Here is a 21,980-nt window from a genome sequence, read left to right as displayed (position 1 = left end):
CCATATGACCCTCTTTTGCTTTCTGACAGGTCTGGCAAGTTCGTATTACCTGTGTGTGACTTTTTTGCTCAGACCTTTAAAATAATAAAACTTCTTCATAATTATGAGCTATACACATACGATTTCCAAAATGTCCATATGCGTTGTGTATGAACGCTATTCACTGTAATTTAACACTTTGGGGAATACATAGTTTCCATCTAGAAGTCTTTTTATGTTGTCGTCAAAATAATAATTAATCTATTATATTCCACGAAAGCCTCTCTACAAGGGTAAATGTCCCTGTTGACATTGCAGAAATTTCATTCTGAAACACGCGTCATCACTGACTTCTTGCTTCATCCTTCTGGTTAGGATAAATACTTCGTCTTGTGTTATTACCCTCGTGTCAGAAACATACATAGGTGCACAGTTAACATGTCGTATAGTCTTTGATGAAAATTTGGCCACCTCCAGTCCATTTTCTGTCGCTTGATGGAAGTCTTCTGCAATACAGGAAGCTGGACACAGTCGTCGCTGAAGCTTGTGCTGGACAGTCTGGACTTCTCCACAATCACACTTAACATTGTTTTCTGTACTGTAACCCATCTTGCCATATTAAACCTTGATCTAGCCACTTCTGGTCTCAGCTTATTCAAAGATTTCTAGGTCATCCATTCCTCGTCATGTCCTGGAGGCAGAGTTTCAGAAACTCTTTTCCAACCGGAGGCAAGGGAAGTCTTATCCCTCCAAAGTTGCACCCTGACGCAGCAGTGGTAGTAAGTGCCTTTGATGTTCTAATGAAACACTTTCTTGACTTCAGTCGCTGCGAATAATGTTCATTCCCATACAGGGGATTAGTTTGTTCTTGTTCCACTTACTTTCTTTCCTTCTTCGCCGCAAATTATCTTCAATTGGGAGGTGGTGCTCTTCCTGCAAGGTGGTAAATCCATTCGACAGGAATAGATTTCCAACACTCTGTTATAATCCTGCAGGTGTCCTTGAGAGCTACGCCTACTTATTTGACGTGCGATGAATTATACCAAATAGGAAAGCGTACTCTGCTGCAGAATAGGCTAAAGCAAACGCAGAGGTTCGGACGGTTTCAGGTTGAGTGCTCCACTGTGATTGCCAGTTGTGTCAACATATTATTTCTGGTGGAAAGTTTCAACTTGCAATTCGTGCAGTGTCTCTTGAAAGTAAGAGATTTATCCAGGGTCGTTCCTAAGTATTTTGGAGTGTAAAAATGTTGTAACTCAACTCCTGACCATACTAATATCAACTTACGAATAGCTCCCCTATTTGTCAAATGGAAAGCACTCACCTGAGTCTTTGAGGGGTTTGGTTTAAGCTGATTTGTGCTATAGTATCTTGATAGATCTTCAAGGGCATTCGTGAGGGTGTTTTCCACTGATTCAAAGTCTGAGCTCTGAGTGGCAAGAGCAAGGTCACCAGCATACAAAAAACTCCTGGTGTTGGCGGCTATATGTTGGTTGTATGTACACATGTGTTTAACTTAAGGAATGCATAGCGAAAGTAACACCGGATCCTTTCGCACACCTCATTTCGTTCATTCCTAGTGGCAATCTAGATAAAGTATCTGGTACCTGATTCTGACACCCTTTAATGTTCTTAATTTCAATATCAAATTGTTGAAAGAAAGGTACCCACGGCATTAACGTGCAGCGTAATAATCTACTCTTCATTAAGAAAGTGAGTGTCTGATGATCTACATAGACTACTAAATAGGATAGCCAAATTAATGGTTCAAACTTTTGTATACTACATACGATGGGAATTAATTCTTTTTCAATGGCTGTGTAACTTAATTCTTGTTTATGCAAATTCCTGTTTACAAAAGAAATAGTTCTATGTTCAACTTGGTTCCATTCATCCTGAAATAACTCTGCAGTTATTCCGTATTCTGAGGCGTTGGTAGATAGTTTAAAAGGTTCAGTCATCACGGGGTGTTTTAAAATGGAAGCATTAACCAAGGCATCCTTTATACAATGGAAAGCTCTGAATGTATCATCGTCCCACACCCATATCGCTCTTCGCAGAACTAGAGCTAGAAGGCACGGTTCATGCATTACTTGGCCTTGTATGTACTTTCTATGAAATCCGGCTAAACCTAGAAACTAACCTAGCTGTTTCACGTTTCTTGGTTCTCGACACTCCTTGATTACTGAAATTCTTTCAGGGTCAGGTTTAACACCGTCCACTCCTATAAGGTGTCCTAGGAACTTCAGCTCTTCACTAGCAAAATGTGACTAAGATTACTAGAGCTTTCCGACTAACGACTTGTATCAAATAATCAAATGACGACTGAACACGTATTTTCACTTTCAACCATCCGTTTCCAGATGTTTCTTTCGTAACTGCATTTACAGTTCAGTCCAGTAACATATCGCTAATGCAATCTTTCTCTACGAGAACAAGAAAACAGTGCAATCGATCTAACAGTAATATCACGGCTTTCTTACATTACATTAGACACCATCATTTGTTTTGCTCCTAAGAGATTCCGTAATGACTTCATTATCCCGTTTATTCTGTGCGCTTCTCCTGGATGTATGGACTGCTTACCAGATGCCCTGCAAGTAGTCAGCGTTCTACGCGCACTACGGTCACCTGTTTCCTCGTTCTGCTGCTGTGGCGACAGGAAGTGCCAGACCCCGCAAATAAACCAGGGAACTCTCACGTACATACGTCACTGCCAAAAACAGAGAAGACGTGAGCCTCAGTGGAGCTGAAGTCTTTGCGAGGTTTCATTGGGCGCTAGGGCAGGAAACTGCTGCAAGAGGTATGCGGGTTCTCTGTAGAGTTTCGCAACAAGAGGGCCTCGTCTGCTAACGGCTCCCTGTTTAGCTCACCTCTCAAGCTGTTCGTTGCCGATACAGCACGCACCGAAAGCAAAGGCGTCTGTCCGCGTGTTTTCAAGCTGGCACTACGGTTGGACGTGAAGGCAGCTAAAAGCAGAGTGATGTGGAGAAGACAGAAACGAGAAATCCGGTGTTTGGAATGGGTAACTGCTTTTGCATGTTTTATTACCTGCATGAATAGGACGTGACGTACTATTACGGAACTCTGGAGCTGTTTAAAGCAGACAACATCAGGCTGTGATTGTTGTTGTAAGGGCCCCAGTTAGGAATAATGCGAGAGAGGACTTACAGTTACGATATTACCCTTACTAGCGATGAGAACCTCGTGAAAAACTCACTGAGAAATGAGAGACAATGTCCTTTTGTAAATTTAAAACTGCCTGAAATAAAATGGAATGCAGTCAAATTAGATTAGGAAATCAGACGTTAAAGGTAGTAGACCAATTTCGCTGTTGGAGCAGCAGATTATTCTCAATGGCGAATTATAGTGGATACAAATGTATCGAAAACTTTAAGGAAACTAGGAGTGTCTGGTGATTATATACAATAAAGGGTTAGGAAGACTTTTCTGAAAGTATTTTCCTAGGATGCAGCGCTATTGGAAATGAAAATTGGACGACGAACAATAGAGAAGCTTTTGAATTGTGTAGTTATAAAAAAGAATTCCGAAGCATAGATAGGTACATGGATACCCAAGGAGACGTTAATGAATCGTGTCAGGGACAAAAGGAATTTATGGCACAACTTGCCTGACGGAAGGGATAGGTTGCTAAGACAGGTCGCGAGGCATCAAGAAATAATTGATTTAGTGATGGAGGGAAGTGTGATGGTAAAAAGTTTTGAAGAGAGACCATGATTCAATACTTTAAGCAACTACAAATGGATGTAACTTGTAGTAAATATGCAGAGTCGAAGAGGCTTTCACAGGATAGAATCGCACGGAGAGCTCCATCAAACCGGTCTCCTGACTGCAAGTAAAAAAACCAACAACCGTTGAACCGGAAAGAAACGGGAAGTGCAAGGATAGGTATGAGGTGGACGGGGGTGGGGAGACGTCACACAGCCTCTGACACAGTACAAACATAGAGGACAAGAGGAAGAGTGGGCGTAAAGCGAAAGAACGCAACGATACCTTAATAAACCTAAGACTAAGAGTGCTTTTGTCTCAGATAAAATCAGTGTAGACCTCCTTAAATAAGAAGGATGAAATTAAAGCTTCGATCCTTCAATTAATGTTCATGTGTCGGAGGAAAAAAGTTCCAAAAGAACAGAATACTTCGAGAGTTCCATCACTCTTCGAGAACACCTAAAGATAAAATACTAATAATTACACGGCTTAAGTATGTGGAATTATGGAAATAAAATTACAATGCCTTATTGATAACCGATACCATGATCAGTGAAGGGGAAACATGTTTTATCAGAGACATGTCTTGTACAGAGACAGTATTTCGAATTCATACAAACTCTGTGATTTTTCCTAGACTTTACTAAGACCTCTACTAGAGTAAGTCTTCCAAAACTGTAGAGTATATTAGAAGGGAGAGAATCTGAAAGTACTTAATATATGTCTTCAAAACTATGTAGAAGGACATCGATGCTTTAAGTATTGGTACCGAGATCACAGAACCACTAAGTATTAACGAAGTGATTAGTATTGCCTGTCACCTGTTCATTTCGGTCTGTATTTACATGATGTAATCAAGAGATGGGAGAGCTTGAAGGTAGAGAGAAAATTTGACCTATCAGTCTACTCAGCACCCTTCTCTTGGCTGACGAGTCACAGTGCTAGGTATCTGCTACAAACATGTGTTCACATCATCGGTATCTGTTCAAAATGTTCAAATGTGTGTGAAATCCTATGGGACTCAACTGCTAAGGTCATCAGTCCATAAGCTTACACATTACTTAACCTTAAATTATCCTAATGACAAATACACACACCCATGCCCGAGGGAGGACTCGAACCTCCGCCGGGACCAGCCGCACAGTCCATGACTGCAGCGCCTAAGACCGCTCTGATCGGTATCCCTCCATGAGCTATAATTGTGGGATATCACAAATTAGAGACCATTTGATCGAAAAGCCAATATCAAATTTAAAAAAAAACTTGTAGGAACAAGCAAATATTTATAATTCCTCAGATGCGATGGTTCACAAATTACAGTAAGGATATTAAAAAGAAATTAGGTAGGTTTTACAGAATGTGTGAAACAAACGAACACAGTAAAATAGACACACAAATGAAACATTGTGAACGTTCGGTTCTGTCGCTGTTTGAACAAACGTAGGATGATGTTTAATTAATTAATATTTATTAATTGAACATTAACCACATGTATGCCCTGAAGCGTGACAGTAACAATTTAACACATAAAGGAAAAATAAAGCGAACATATGGCAAGATGGAATACAGAAACATTTTAATGATTCTATTTACCATGAGTAAATGATTTTGTGGCACGGCTAAATATCATTTTTGCTACCTTTTCCAGAATATCTTAGTTAAGGATACTTATATAGTACGTGAAAAACCAGAAACGTTGTCACAATGAATTAGTGTCCTTTCTGTTTCGTAACGAGCAGTTGAATTTGAGACACCTAGCTAGTAGCGTGTAGCATCATCTTTCGCCCACACGACGGCAGTGAAGCGTCGTGCCATTGACTTCTCGAGGGACGACATCATGGTTCATGAACGCTCAACCAGCGCACCCAGCGCGCAGACATTGGCCGGAGCGTGTCGGGTGTGTGTCCTCGTTTCCGTGGAATGTTCTGCAAATAATCTGTAAGTGACATGGTGACGTATTGTCTTCCTGAAGATTCAGGTTGCCTATGGAATGCAGCAGGCGAATAAGCAGACCGTAGGTTCATGTGTAGTTCCTCAATAAGAGATACTGACAGATGTATCTGTTACGATGACGACGAACGAGTCGTCGCCAATGTTGACTGGTGGGTGTAATGGTACTTGAATTACGTAACCATTACGGCACCTCACCTGAACCTCTCGATACCAGTAATATTCTACTGTGTTTCTGTTAACTAGTTAACGTATTTATGAGACAACATTCAGATTTGATTTCATTTGTGATACATCGATATGTTTATATTGCAATGATATTATTCTTATGTGTATTGTTTCTTTTGTCACTATGATCTTTGACATACTTGTAACCCTGATTTTTGGGCACGTAAGCGATTATTAGTTAGTTGTTGAGTTGTGAGAGAGTCGGACCTTGAAAAGGTCAAGTATTGGACGTCATGTTGGAAAGATGCATATTCTAGTTGGCTTATAAAATATGAGGAAGATGTTTTCAAGTATGTTTTGTATTGTGAAGTGATGTTTGTGTGTCACGTGATATTGCAATAAAAGTACTTAAAAGGAACTGTAACTACTCGTAAAATTCGGAGTGCTGATTATTTTTTTACATCACCATTGTCCAGCGAAAGTGTAATCTTTAAGAATGGTTTGTGAAGCGCATCTACATAACTTTTGAATATAGCAGGCCTCTTTGCATCCGAGCTTGGAATCATAACCTCCTAGATTTTCAACGATTGAGCCATGATAATACGAGACCAGCGTGGGAAACACAAAAAGATGAGTGCCTAGTTTTTTGATTATTACACGAAATGACTATTAACTGTGCTCTAATGACACCTGCCACATAATATGACTGTTATTGCCCGAAAATGCAGTATTTAGCAGCGTGAGCAACACCACAATCGTTATTAAATTCTGACCTTTGTTGTGATAGGGTTGTTAGATGGGCAATGCTAAATAGAAACATATAAATCACAGGAGGTTTGTCAGTAACGTCGATAAGGTGCTGGCTGCATGGCCTGGAATTGCAACGACTAAAATAGTTAGAAGTCGTTGGTAAAAAATGATATATATTATACTTAAGTGGTTGTACAGGTTTCTTCTTGGCTGCATACATATAACTGTAAACAGATATTGAGGGTCAGCAGCTCGTGGTCGTGCGGTAGCGTTCTCGCTTCCCGCGCCCGGGTTCGATTCCCGGCGGGGTCAGGGATTTTCTCTGCCTCGTGATGACTGGGTGTTGTGTGATGTCCTTAGGTTAGTTAGGTTTAAGTAGTTCTAAGTTCTGGGGGACTGATGACCATAGATGTTAAGTCCCATAGTGCTCAGAGCCATTTTGAGCTATTGAGGCCTCACTTAGGCCATACATTACTAAGCGCCTTGTTAGAGGTTGCTTCGTATCAGCTGAACGCTATGCTACTTTACTACTTGACGTCCCGAGCAAGAGTGGACGAGAGCTCGCTAGAAACTTGATACAAGCCGCGGAGCGGCGCTGGTCGAGACTCGCGGGTCCAGCGATACTAATACGGATCGCGGTCGATAACTGCAACCCCCAACAAGTGTGGTATCGAACGTCGATAGCACATTATCAGAGCCATATTTCATTTCATGTAAACATCCCCCAGAAGAGACCAGCCCACCACCCACTCTAACGGCGCCCCGTTGGCGATGCGTGCCGTCACGCGGTTGTCCATGCACTCGCTCTCTGACGTCAGTGTACTACAGTGCCTGCAGCGAGTGACCAGTCCAGGTGGACGCAAACACATGCTCTCTTTTTATGCTATTAGTTGACTTGCTTGCATTTCACTCACAAAACTGAACACTGTCGTCATACATAGTCGTCATACAGACCACGGCGGAAGTGTGGAATATTTATCCTCGGCATTTTTTGTTTTGAGTTGCAACAAACACTGTTTTTTGACATTGGACAGAGAAGGTTCTGTATTGATTTACATTCCTCAAGGAAAAGAGTGAGACTTCCTTCGTCTCTCCACATGTTCTAAAACCTCGATGACCTCCAATACATACTGAGAAAGAAGATGTGACAGTTAGTCCTTTAACTATGTTGCTCTCAAGAAACGCTGACTTTATATAGTCATTGTACAAGCACTAAGTGTATTGATGCATTATAGCTGTCAGTGTTGCTCTCAAACATTAACTGGCTACACGCAATTGGCAGTTCCTACGCTTGGAGCGCGATACTTTGGCTCTAGATGACGCACAGACGGCGGGCTCCACGAGAACCTTGAACTGCCAGACAGAATGTACTTTTTTCTTTTTTATTAGCTAGATTGCAGATGAGGGAAGGCATTCATGAAGAAATTGTCTTTTCGCTTTTATAAAACAAATGCAGGTGCATTCACATTGATTAAAATCAAAAAATGAAATAACACTTCAGATACTGGAGGGCGTTAATTGTTTACGAGCAAGTTGTTATATTTTCAAACAAATAAAATTAAAGTTATCACTGCATAAGGAAAACCCTTTTATTTGTGAAACATTAAAATAACATACTCCCAGATAGTTGAGTGGCAGCCGGAACGGTAACTCAGCGAGTTCGGTCAGAGGGTTAGCTGCCCTCTGTAATAAAAAAAACTGAGTTAATGGCTCAACGACGAACTGAAACGGGTGTCTTGCGACGCCCGCCCCGAGCAGATGAAACGAACGAAAACAAACAAAATGAGACAACAAAAACAAAAACAAAAAAAAAACAAAAAAAATGTGGGCAACGTGACGGAGTGCCGTCCTATAGGCCCGGGTTCGATTCCCGGTTGTGTTGGGACTGGATGTTGTGTTGTCTTCATCATCATTTCATCCCCATCCGGTGCGCAGGTCGCCCAATGTGGCGTCGAATGTAATAATGTAATAAGACCTGCACGAAGGCCCAACGATCATTTCCATTAAAATAATATATTTATCAACATTTTAATGGAGCGTCAAATAGTGTCATTACACTAGAGTTGCGTGCAGGAGGAGTGTTCATCCAGATTCAGGTTCTCCGCCACTCCCCTAAGTGAGTTATGGCGAATCCTGGGATGATTTCTCAGAATAGGGCACGGTCTATTACTTCCACATCCATGACTAATCGAAGTTTGTCGTTCTTCTACAATGACGTTAGCATCAACACGACGTTGAACCATTTCCTTTGCTTCCGTCCTTTCGACAAACTCTGGTTATTCCTACAGGTGATAGTGCCGCAACGTAAAATTCTCCTGTTCTCTATGCCTCAGTTATGTTCTCATACTGTATTACTAACTGTGGCGTGCTAGCACGCCTCTGGCAATTGATCTGAGACGGACTTCCTGCATGGGTGCTACGGCGCTTGTTATCTCTGGCTGGAGCGGAAGTAAAGCAGCTTTGGCTGGTGTACGCTCTCGGTAACGACTCTGCCTACAAAAGACGAAGGGAATACAGGGTCCTCTTGAGTGCCTTGGGATGGACGCTGCGTAATCGCCAGCAATGAATATAACCTGTCTGATTCCCATTTTATAGCTCCTGCGTGTGGAGTAAGGTATTGGCGCACATGCTATCCCTGTCATGTTCCACTCGGAGCGGATGCGAAGATGGCAGGATCACATTAGCATGGTGCTCAGCTGAGCTGCAAGAGGTAGATCATGTGTGTGAGCTACGTTGTTTGGTCGGGCATTGTGGTTCGTATGGCACTGTTTTCTTTCTGGTATCCTTGCCGCGCGGTGTAGTCGCGCAGTCTCAGGCGCATTGCCACGGTTCGCGCGGCTCTCCCCGTCGGAGGTTCGGGTCCTCCCTCGGGCATGAGTGTGTGTGTTGTTCTTAGCGTAAGTTAGTTTAAGTTAGATTAAGTAGTGTGTAAGCCTAGGGACCGATGACGTCAACAGTTTGGTCCCATAGGAACTTACCACAAAACGTGGTGTCCTTTAATCCATGTTTGTGTTATTGCTTCACTTGTGATAGTATTCCTTCCATGTGGGAGCCAGTGTCCTTGTTAAACTCTGTATGTGAGTGCTTTTGCCTTGAATTCTTTCGTCTGCGGTACAAGTGAGAGGCCTGCTTTGCAGTGTTGAACTTCATTCTTGTTCGGATCTATTTGAGAAGTTAGTGTTAAATTTGGCTTCTCATTTAGTTACCTATGTCTGTAGCCATGAGTTTTAAGTGGTGCACTGGGATGTAAGGTTTTATTGAGATGTTAAATTCTGCAGATTTTCGCCATTCCAGTACCTTTAAATATTTATTGCGCTGGTGGTGCTGATGCTGTCTATCAGGTGGTTCGATATGAGTCATTGATATCAGGGTGCCACCATTTGATTCCGTATCTTTAGAGGGTCAGTTACGCCAACGTTTTGTGAACACTTCGATGTGTGTCAGGCTAATTGATGTGTATGTCATGTACGTTTTTTGTGTAGATGTTTTGTGTTAAGATTTGCTGTAAAGAATTTGGTGATTGCTCGTAAATGCCGTCATGATTTACAGCGAAAAGTTACCACTGGTTGTACACTTGGTGTTATTATAAATTTAAATATTTGCCATAAAGTTCTTTATCTTAATATTGGTCATTAGCCATTCAGTTTTGTTATCAGCTTTTGCGAATCATTGTGCCTTAATCGTATAATTATGTAAGCCTGAGTTTGCGTTTTAAAAAAAAAAAAAAAAAAAAAAAAAAGATTAATGTGCATGACAGACTACAGCTATACACAGAATGAGGCATGTAGGACAGGCCATCTGCGATATATCCAGAAACAATAAATACATAGAGGTGCGGTTTTCGCTAATTTATAGCGGACGACATCGTGACTTTCCTGACGTTCGCAATTTATTTTTATCGTTTATAGTCGCCGAATTACGACGCCGACTTTAAAAAAAATATATAACCATGTTCTTTTTCTGTAATATTTAAAAGAAGCATCTAAGAACACTTCAGCGACCTATCATCTACGGGACTTGATCAAATAGTATAAAGATAACTACGCCGCAAACCTCTATCTCACCATCAGGGGAAAAGGTTCCACAAACGTCTGCCTTGTTATACCGAATGTAAGCAAACATATAATTCAGGTATGGTTGTCGTGCTTACCTGTGCGCTTGAAGCTCGTTAATCTGTGTTCTGCTATTGTACCAATCAGATAACTTGCTCTTAATGCTATTGACTCATTCGCAATGTATACGATAGTCGGAGAAGTGAATATCGATTATCGCGAATGCCGCCAAACTATCAGAGCAGCAATGCGGTTGTATGGTGAACGTGCTAAGCAACAAAGACAACGTGTAGTATTGTTTCTGCAGAATCACTTTTCAGCGTACAACAATGCTCAGGGTTGATATTTTCAGCTCTTCGTATGACAGCCATGATGTTAAACACATGAACCGTACCTGAGTTACATACTTCCTTACATTTGGTATTATAGGGCAGAAGTCTGAGGAGCCACTTCTCCTCACGTCGAGAAAATGGTTTGCAGCACTGATACAATTTGATGGAGTCCCATACATATTATGTCGCTGAAGTTCTCTTAGAAACTTCTTTCAAATTCCACAGAAAAAAAACGTGTCTTCATTAGGAAAAAAGTAGGTGTTGTAATGCGGCGTCTATAAACGATAAAAATAACTTGCAAAAGTCAGGAAGTACGCATATTGTCCACTAATACTAGGGGAAATCCGCACCTCGATACATTAAATCGCTCTGGATGTATTTAGGGTGGTCTGTCTTACCTACCTCAACCTATATATTTTGCTACAATTTTTAAGATCAAAGATTAAAGTTATTCCATGGTCAGATGTGATCGAATATATTTCGAGATCGAACTGTTGTCGTCAGCCAAGATGAAATCGCTCTTACAATTAAGCATAATATTCACATTTTGTTTCTATTAATAAATAATGATTAACATTTGTCCAGTATAACCATTAGCACTTTCCCATCCCCACTCCCACGTTCAACGCTGTTTCAACAATAATTAAAAATGCTGTGGCGCTGCTGAAAAGAAAACTATTTTTTTGCTCTGTATCTTAATCCTGCCATCCTGTGGGTGCGAACCAGAAACACTCACTCATATACACGCTTTAAAATATCCACTCTCTGATTAATTAATTAAACTCCACAACAATTAAAGAAACAAATTAAATAATAAGAAGTTATTGTCAATTTAAATAAATAAATAAATGCTGATTACGGAAGTCTCCACCATGTTGCAGGAACAGTACATTGGGGCGCTTAATTCACTTCCAGATAGTCCTGAGAACACAGCATATGGTGATATGGAGGTTTAAATGAAAGTCAACTCCAGAAATATCTTCCTTTTGAGAGTAGTGTATTTTCTCAAACATAATTACACAGGCCTTCATCACAGAACAACAACACAACTGAACTTTATTTGGTTTAACATGCAGCATTGCTTATATACTTTCTTGACAATACATGCTCTTTTCGTCTCATTGTTTATAAAGTATATATCGAATTACAATTAGAAAGTCCCATTACAAAATAAATACCATACGATCATTTCATTTCACTACAAAATATTCTGCCAATAGAATTTTTAAGTAACCAAATGTTGTTTTACAGTGAACACAGTTTCAAGTATTGATTTTTATGTTTGGGACGAAAAAAAGTGATGAAATGCGGTTAACAATACATGACACTATATTACATATTTCTTTTGTGTAAGCTGAAATTGGAGAACTTCACAGACTGTGAAAAAAGATTACAAGCCTCACGTTTTATACAAAAACTTTGTCAGAATCTCAAAAAGGTTATTTATTTATGTTAGATATGTCTATAAGGAGTAATTAAAAATTAATTACATATCTTATGAGTCTGGAATTTTTAATAATTCCCTAAGATGGTACATGAGTTAAATTGCATCTGATGTCGTGAAATATTTCAAACTGATAACTTGGCTTTATATGAAATAATTTGATTTTGGTGATTAATTTGTTCACAAGTTGTGAAATTTGATGCTTATATTATTATGACATCTTCACTTATAGTTTTCAAAAGATGCATAATTAGTTTTCCTATAACCATTATCAAAGTGCTGATTCTGAAATAAAGCATTACTGGTAATTACAGACACTGATTAGTTACTTTTACCTTGTAGGCTGGTAAGCTATTTAGTTATACTACATAGTGTACATAATATATGCATTAACATGTGATCATAAATTATGAAGCAAAAGATGTTTCATTACATATTGTGTTCCGTGTAATGCGGTTTGGGTGGTGTTCCGGAAAGCTACCTGGGTGGTATTGAACAGTGCATAGTGTCCCTCACTAAGTCCTATTACAACCCCTACTGGATTTAGTATAGCTTTAGATAGAAATATTCACACCCGATTGTCTTCCGATATTGGCTTTCTCTCCGATAAAAGAATGTCAGCATTATGTGAGGCAGCTTTTGATACAGCATCCTAACGATACGCTGTCTGTGCAGGCGGAGACGTCCCTCAACAACTGCTTGCCAAGCAATGGACACCAGCGTCGCGTTGTCCGCGAACCAGTGGCCGCGCCGGAGCGGCTCCAGTCGGAGCGGCTGCAGAGGTCCGCCGCACCAACGCCTCCTGCTGGTGACGTCACAGCGTCCGTGGCGGCCGGCGAGCCACCTGCTTGGGAGCTGCCGCCGGTGGACCCCATCATCTGCCGGCGTCTAGAGAAGCTGAGGACCCAGGATCCGCTGGACGTCGTCAACGACATCAGGTACGCGGCGTCACCTCGGCACTGGCACACTTGGCGACTCGTCTAGTCATACACACACTGAAGTCGAACAACTTACGAATATGACTTGCGCGGGACGTTTCCAAACGTCGTCGTTGTTGGTAAGCGTGATTCGTGTGGCAGTAATGAACAGAGTTTGAAGGAAATGCCCCACGAAACCGAGTATTGACTGGTAGCTGAAGTCATTTCATTAGGCACAGTGATCACAAAGAGTTTAGTGGCGTCATTAAACAGTTCCAGTCGCAGCATTTCTCAGCAGATCACACTTGAGTTGTATGAATTTCATAGGCCAACACTGACGAGCACCTATTTTTGCATTAGTGAGATTACATATGGCTGAAGAGGCTCTCAGTATGAAACGACCTCCCAGAGGAGATCACTCCGACGATATTGTTGAAAAAAGTGATATATCCATTGGGCGATTCAAAAGTCATGTCCCATATGAGATATTCGGTATTGGTGGAGATAGCAAAAGCTACAACGTGAGGAACGACCCACTGCCACCACACCGCTGAAATGATTAGTCGCGTGGAGCACATATCACTTGTCTATGAGGCAATTAGTGGAGATAGCGAAAGCTGCAATGAGAGGAATGACCTACCAACACTACACTGCCGAAATGATTACTCGCTTGCAGTGGGTATTACCACATGTCCCGTTGTCTGTGAGGCAAGTGACTGACGAAATCCTATAGAAGGGTATTAAAGGCGCACCAGTTACCATAGCTGTGTACTGTGATGCTGCTCTGCAGAGTACTGATTCGTACAGCGCCGGCCAGGGTGGACGAGCGGTTCTAGGCGCTTCAGTCTGGAACTGCGCGACCGCTACGGTCGCAGGTTCGAATCCTGCCTCGGGCATGGATGTGTGTGATGTCCTTAGGTTAGTTAGGTTTAAGTAGTTCTAAGTTCTAGGGCACTGATGACCTCAGATGTTAAGTCCCATAGTGCTCAGAGTCATTTGAACCATTTGATTCGCACAGCAATGTACACACATCAGGAGATAGCGGAAATGGTTGTCATTCACGCGGCAGGTGTGAGTCAATGGGAAACAGCAGCAGAGTACCACAGGCGACAACCAAACCAATGTAGGCCTAGTCCCAAAATGATTGGCCGTTTGTGGAAGAGTTCAAGTCTACCGGCAGTGTTCACGACAAAAGATGTTCCGGACCAGAATGCACAGCAACGGAGCCACAAAATCAGCAGTCGTGTTGGCTAATAGTGATTCCGACACGGTCAACAAGGTAGGTGGCACAGAAATGCGGCACCAGCCAACCACCGATGTCCAGGATAATGTCCTCTAATCATTCCCATCCGTCTGAATCCACTTTGTGCAAGAACTCCATGTTGATGATACTGACAGGCAGTTACAATTCTGCGAATGGTTTGAATAAAAACGTATGTGTCAGCGGAACCTTGAAGCTGACTTTTCTTCAGCGATGAAGCTAGTTTCCATTTGCAGGGGAGGATGAAAGGATCTATTGGGTAAACGACAATCCTCGTCTCGATGTCGAGGCATACACTCAGACTAACACAAGGTTAAACGTATGGTGTGGCATACATGATGATGATCTTATTGGTTGGTCCCATATTCATTAATGACAAGCTCACTGCAGCACGCTACAGACATCATCTCGAGGAAACATTACCATCCTGTTTGGACAACCTGCCTATCGAACGGAGATGTAGGGTTTTTTCACAGCAGGATGGAACAGCTCCACACTTCAGACGAAACGTCCGCAGACTCCTGGATGAGGTTTCTCCTGGGCGTTAGACTGCTAGACGTGTCTGGTCGTCAGTTTTTCCTTTGTGGGAGGAGAGCACTTCAGATCTGCAGTGTACACGAACAAACCAACAACATTAATTGACGTGCAGGAGAACACCAGAACCAACAGAGATATACGAACAGTCAGTACGCAGCAGTGTCCGTCCCTGTGTTCAGATGAGTTGCCTACAGGGTGACATTCAGTTTGCGTTAGAGGAGCGTGCGAACAACTGACCGTGGATGGCGGTTGCACTGTACTATTAAGTTTCAAGTTTTCATAAACCGATGAAACATTTTGTTTGTACGATTAAAGTGCGTCTTTAGCACGCGTGTTTCCTTTGTATTGTCGCTATCTCCACTAATTACGACTTTGTCCTAAGGGCCAACTCTGCATTGGTAATGTTAACTTTGTCCTATGGGACATGAGTTTTCCATTACCCTGTATATATCGTAAAGCAAGACTACAGAGCGAAAGTCGGCCAGATAGGTGAGAAAGTGGGAATCTCTCCTGAATGAAACCTCAATATTGGGCAGTAAAACCTAAGAATGAAGAATCTGTGTGGTCTGTCGGCAGTACACTTGCTGAGTGTTGACCAAAAACATATCTGGAAGAGTGTTACTACTCTGTGTTTGACAATGTTTAATGGCAAGCACTGGACTATTGCTCCGGGTAGTGGACACAGCGTGGATCCATCAATGCATACCAGAAAGTTAACAGCAGGAAAGGAAGTCGACAAAGACCGACGAGAATGTATCGAACACGGGAAAGCCACTTTTGTCAGCCAATACGGCGAAATTCATTTTTTTCCGCGTCAACATTGGTTACTTGCGAAAAGGCAAATTTATAACTGGGGTGATAATACTACATTATTTGAAATGCGATTTGAATCAAAAGCGATCACGATTGGTACATAAAAAGGTGATCTTGACCATGAATATGCTCCGTCCAACATGCAGAACTCACAAGGGCAAATGTGCATTCTCTGTGCTCAGAAATGATTCCCCCTGGACACTATTCTACAAATTTACCATAGTGCATCTGATGTGCTTCAAATTGAATCCTCATCCATCCTATTTTCCAAATTTAGATCTAACTGACTTTATCAGATTCACCAATATCAAAATTTATCTTAGTAGGAAAAACTTGCATAAGAAGTGGTCGTTATTCTCAGTCGGTATTTTGTTGAGTTTGACGCAAATTATGTTCCGCGTGAGGTAAATAAAAAAAATGAAAACTCCGTGGCCAAATTGAATCCTCATCCATCCTATTTTCCAAATTTAGATGTAACTGACTTTATCAGATTCACCAATATCAAAATTTAGCTTAGTAGGAAAAACTTGCATCAAAAGTGGTCGTTATTCTCAGTCAGTATTTTGTTGAGTTTGACGCAAATTATGTTCCGCGTGAGGTAAATAAAAAAACGAAAACTCCGTGGACCAAACGTATGGACATGCATGGAGGCTATGGTTTCCAGACGGACCAAGGAAAACGCTTGGAATCAATTTTCTACCTTTCTCCTACACTGCTGTGGTGTGGTAGTAGATACCCTGCATCGAGTCGTGTTAAAATAAACGCGGGAGAATGAATTCTCAGTCTGACGGGCCGTATGAGATTTTGTCATCAAGATGGCATCAGACTCTTTACGTGCTAGCAGGAGCAGATATTGCAGCAGAACCTAATAAAACAGCAAATGTTTTGGTTTTGTGTGCTGATCAGCTGAGAAATATATCGGTACGAACAATAATAAATACAACAGCATAATTTAGACTAAAGAGAATCCAATAAAGTTCCAATGCATGTATTAAATCACAAATAGTACTGAAAATTGTGACAAACAGTACAAAAATCAATGGTTTGAATAGAATGGTGTATACATGGTAAATAAATACGCATCCATACATGATGAAGAGCCGAAGAAACTGGCACACCTGCCCAATATCATGTAGGGCCCCCGCGAGCACGCAGAGGTGCCGCAACACGACGTGGCATAGACTCGACTAAAGTCTGGAGTTATGCCGGAGGGAACTGACACCATGGATCCTGCAGGGCTCTCCATAAATCCGTAAGAGTACGACGGGGTGGAAATCTTTTCTGAACGGTACGAAAAAAATGTTCAAATGTGTGTGAAATCTTATGGGACTTAATTGCTAAGGTCATCAGTCCCTAAGCTTACACACTACTTAACTTAAATTATCCTAAGGACAAACACACACACCCCTGACCGAGGGAGGATTCGAACCTCCGCCGGGACCAGCCGCACAGTCCATGACAGCAGCGCCCCAGACCGCTCGGCTAATCCCGCGCCAACAGTACATTGCAAGGCATCCCGGATATGCTGCGGAGTCTGGTGGCCTTTGGGAGTGTTTAAACTGAGAAAAGTGTCCCTGGAGCCACTCTGTAGCAATTCTGGATGTATGGGGTATAACATCGTCCTGTTGGAATTCCCCTAAGTCCGTTGGAATGCACAATGGACATGAATGGATGCAGGTGATCAGACAGAATTTTTCCGTACGTGTCAATTGTCAGAGTCGTTTCTAGACGATCAGGGGTCCCATATCATTCCACCTGCACACGCTCCAGGCCATTACAGAGCCTCCACCAGCTTGAACAGTCCGCTGCTGACATGCAGGATCCATGGATTCGTGAGGTTGTCTCCATACTCATACACGTCCTTCAGCTCGATTCAATTTGAAATGAGACTCCCCCGACCAGGCAGTACGGTGCCAGTCAACAACAGTCCAATGTCGGTGTTGAACAGCCCAGGCGAGGAATACAGCTTTGTGTCGTAGTCATCAAGGGCACATTGTAACGTCTACGCTCGGGCGTACGTTAACTCTTTAAAGCCTGTACTATGGTAAGTTGACGGGCTTCACCTAATAAGAAAGGATTTTAGTAAATATGTTGACCGCGTGTACCTGAATGGAGGCAAAATCAGACTTACACCCACTCAAAAAATGGCTCTGAGCACTATGGGACTCAACTGCTGAGGTCATTAGTCCCCTAGAACTTAGAACTAGTTAAACCTAACTAACCTAAGGACATCACAAACATCCATGCCCGAGGCAGGATTCGAACCCGCGACCGTAGCGGTCTTGCGGTTCCAGACTGCAGCGCCTTTAACCGCACGGCCACTTCGGCCGGCCTTACACCCACTCAGTAACAACAATGATACGTCAAGCAAGTATAAAGTGCAACTACACGTTAGGACGGGCAAGAAACATACACAGAAGATGCTACCAATTGTTAATAATACGGTCGCCAGCCTAATTAGGCATTAAGTGAGTTTTTTCCTTGTACAAGTGGATGTACGTACAAGCATAACAACACGTAGTAATACTGCCTTATATGGTAAATTTTAGAACCAGAAAAATCTACTGAACTAAGATTTTCCTTTTCTGTACTAATTTGGACAAGCTATAAATACACAACATTACACTATAATGATTACTACAAACTGCGTTTTGTCTATTGGTCCGACTGAAATCGGGCATAGGTTACCCTAGAAATAGCACTTTTGAAACACACATACAATGTCAATTTTAATAAGGGTAAAACACTGATAAATTTAGGTTTTATATTGACTTTAACTTTGCTGGTCAAATCAGTTCAGTACACTTCAGAATTTAAATGAATAGAAAAGAAAAGAGTGGAGGGGGGACCCTGAAACTGTTATGATCACTGTGTTGAAACTATTAACTATTGGAAACATTAAGCACTCAAGATTTGCATTATATGAGTTACTACTCTTTTTGTCTTATTACTTCCTCATTTAACTACCATTATTTTTGTCTCAAATTAATTAAGCTTCATTACTAAACCAATTCCAAAATTATCTTCCAACTTTGTCAGACCTTTGTTCTTTGCTTATATTTTCATTAACAATAAAGCTACTTAAACATCTTTCTAGCATAGATAGGTCCGCAGGTAATTCTTATTAACATAAACTTTAAATCTTCATTTCGGGACACTCGGATTGCACAACATGTGGAAAGGACCCTGTCTAGGTTAGTGATGAGGATAATTAATTGATAGGACAATTCTGGTAAAAGTTAAGTTGTTATTGAACAGTCAGGAACAAAATTAACACTGGTCCACACGAATACAATTCTAAAGATTAAACCTGTTCGTGTCGATGCGGCGGTTGGCGGACGGCGAGATGGCGAGGCGCACAGCACACATACAATCACAGCTATGGCTCTTGATGCATCGGCACTTTGCTTCTTCTTAGCGTCGCAATCCTTTTCAATTTAGTGCCTGTAGAATATAGCCATACTGTATAGTCGCCGGAAACGGCACATCCGAGGCTCAATGATATCACGTTTTCCAGGAGAGCCTCCTCGATCCAGAACGTGTTTCTCAGACCGATGCCCAACTCCGACTACTACTGCTGAGCCCGTTATGCCGTGCCGCGCCCATGTGCATTTTCCCGCGCTCGCCTGCCATCCACCTTTTACCGCTCCCCTACAGACAGGGTATTCACCAAAGGTTTTACATTCCACATATCCTAATACATTGCCTACGTATGGACCAGGCGCACAATTACAATTTTAAACATGTTACAATAGATTCAACATGGGTTACACTTCAATTCTGTTATAGCATTGCTTGAAATTTGACATAAATATTAATATTCACATCGGAAGTTGCTTACAGTTTCTTTAACATAATGACACGAAAAGAAAAAGAAATGAAATCAAAACATTGCTTACACTAATTTATCGAAAATCGGAGGAAAAAATTATTATATGTACAGTTGTTGTTGTTACAACACGAGTGGGGCTTCAGCTCCGAAAGCCCATATTTATATTCTTTCGGTGACTGGTTCGCACGTTGACACTTGTCGATGGCCCAGCATTGAAAACTGCAGAAATCTGCATACAGTAGGGGAAGGTTCAAAAATTGGGTATCTGTGTACCGCATGCTCTACTCCAAAATCATGAAAATCATCGGGTGACCATACGTACAACTCCCTGCAGAAAGATCAGCGCTCATCCACAAAAGATAATGTAATACTTCTGATGGAACAGCGGTGGTGTGGTGTACTACGAATTGCTTCCCGAACTCTAACCGTCACTGCTGACATTTATTGTCAACAACTGAGACGTCTTGACACGCAGTCCAAGAACAATGACCAGGAAGACTGAGTGCAGTGATGCTACTCCACGCAAACGCCCGCCCGCGTTATCTAGGCTGACAAAAAACAATATACAGAGGTTGAGTTGGGAAGTAATTGCACAGCCACCTTATTCATCTAATCCTGCGACCTCAAATTTTCACCTTCTCCGCTCTCTATCGAAAAGACTTCAAGGAACTACCTTTCAGGACGAAGACGCGCTCCGAACATAGCTAGATGAGTTCTTTGTCTTGAAACCACCTGATTTCTACAGTCGCGGAATCGAAAAGTTACCCCAGAGCTGGAAGACTTTTCAAAATAGTGAAGAAAAATATATTATCGATGACTAAAGTCTCTGTTACGTGTATCGACTTATGCAAAAACGCAATGAACTTATGCTCCAACCCAATACTAAACTATTTTGACATGTGGAAGAGATAGATTTAGGTAATTGTTTGTTGTGATCGTCGAAAGCAAATAATTAGAAGGGTCAACCGAACAATAGCGATGTCGGGCATTGCAAGTAGCAGGAAAGTATTAGCAGATAGTATATTACTTGGCAGGTGAGATTTGCCGTCTCCTCATTTCGTCATTCTGGGAGGTATCTTCCAATCCGCATAGTTAACGAATAATTAACAGCAGTTCGAAAATGCTGTCAGCAGGTATGTCCACAAACGGTTTACTACCTCTTAAGTGCTTTACTTTGTTTACAGACTGACAAAATGAAACTTTAGACAACAAGGCGCCTTTTGGAGATCCACTGTTCGCAGCATCTGTTGAGACTAGACGAGAAATTGCGTGTCATCGGCTCCAAGCGAAACTGTCGAAGTGAGAGTGAATGTTTCTGCTTAGTCCTATAAATAGACTCGTGGCAAGCAAATAACAGGAGATGAAACATATTGGTCCTCCTTTCTGCAGTTAACTGAGAAGGAAATTACCGAAAGTACTAAGATAGCTCAAATGGCTCTAAGCGCTATGGAAATTAACATCTGAGGTCATCAATCCCCTAGGCTTAGAACTACTTAAACCTAACTTAACCTAATGACATCACACACATCCATGCCCGAGGCAGGATTCGAACCTGCGACCGTAGCAGCAGCGCGACTCCGGACTGAGGCGCCTAGAACCGCTCGACCACAGCGGCCGACAAAGTACTGACGTCTGAAAGAACGACGTAACTCAGTCTGGTTACTACTCAAATCCACGCGCAAGTTTCAAACAAATTATCAAAAGTAAAGTCATGCATCCCATTAAGTTCAGTAATACACAACACATAATACTCATATCTAAAGGGCTTTTAATTAATAGCTTACGATTAAATTGTACACTTCACTTTATTTTCTTTCAGTGTGCCTGCAAAAAAAGGCTATTTACTGTTATCACTGAGTGCTGCGTACTTTGCATGCAGGATTTTAAAATGGTTTTTGAACTCTTTGCCCACTTAAACGACACACCACGGCTAATGTAATAATCAAACGATTCCATGACGAGAAAAAAGTGGCTGTACTAAAGGCATAGTAACGTGCGGTGACGTCAGCAACTTTATAAACTAGTTGCGCGGCGTCTGATACATCAGTTACTAGGTGTACAGCATAGCCAATGAAAGATCTCCGCTTAGCTGACGCACTACACATGATTGCCTTTCTGATTTTCTTCCAGCAGTTACAGATACTCGGTCCTGGTAATCACACGTGCTTCTAAGCATTTAAGATGACCGAAATCATTAACCCATAGAATGTCACCAG

The 21,980-nt window shown here is 41.8% G+C and overlaps 1 protein-coding gene across 1 annotated transcript in view; it reads left to right on the top strand.

Annotated features, from left to right (window-relative positions):
• LOC126247975 (protein unc-13 homolog 4B-like) overlaps positions 1–21,980 on the top strand; it is a 205,183-nt gene that overhangs the window by 87,780 nt on the left and 95,423 nt on the right. Inside the window, exon 3 of the mRNA XM_049948543.1 lies at positions 13,080–13,342. Within this exon, the coding sequence (XP_049804500.1) occupies positions 13,080–13,342 (263 nt within the window). The remainder of the gene's footprint in view (positions 1–13,079; positions 13,343–21,980) is intronic.

This window comes from Schistocerca nitens, chromosome 1, assembly GCF_023898315.1.
Source record: "Schistocerca nitens isolate TAMUIC-IGC-003100 chromosome 1, iqSchNite1.1, whole genome shotgun sequence".
Taxonomy (NCBI): Eukaryota; Metazoa; Arthropoda; class Insecta; order Orthoptera; family Acrididae; genus Schistocerca; species Schistocerca nitens.
The sequence above is the reverse complement of the archived record's forward strand: the minus strand, read 5'-3'. Positions and strand labels throughout refer to the sequence as shown.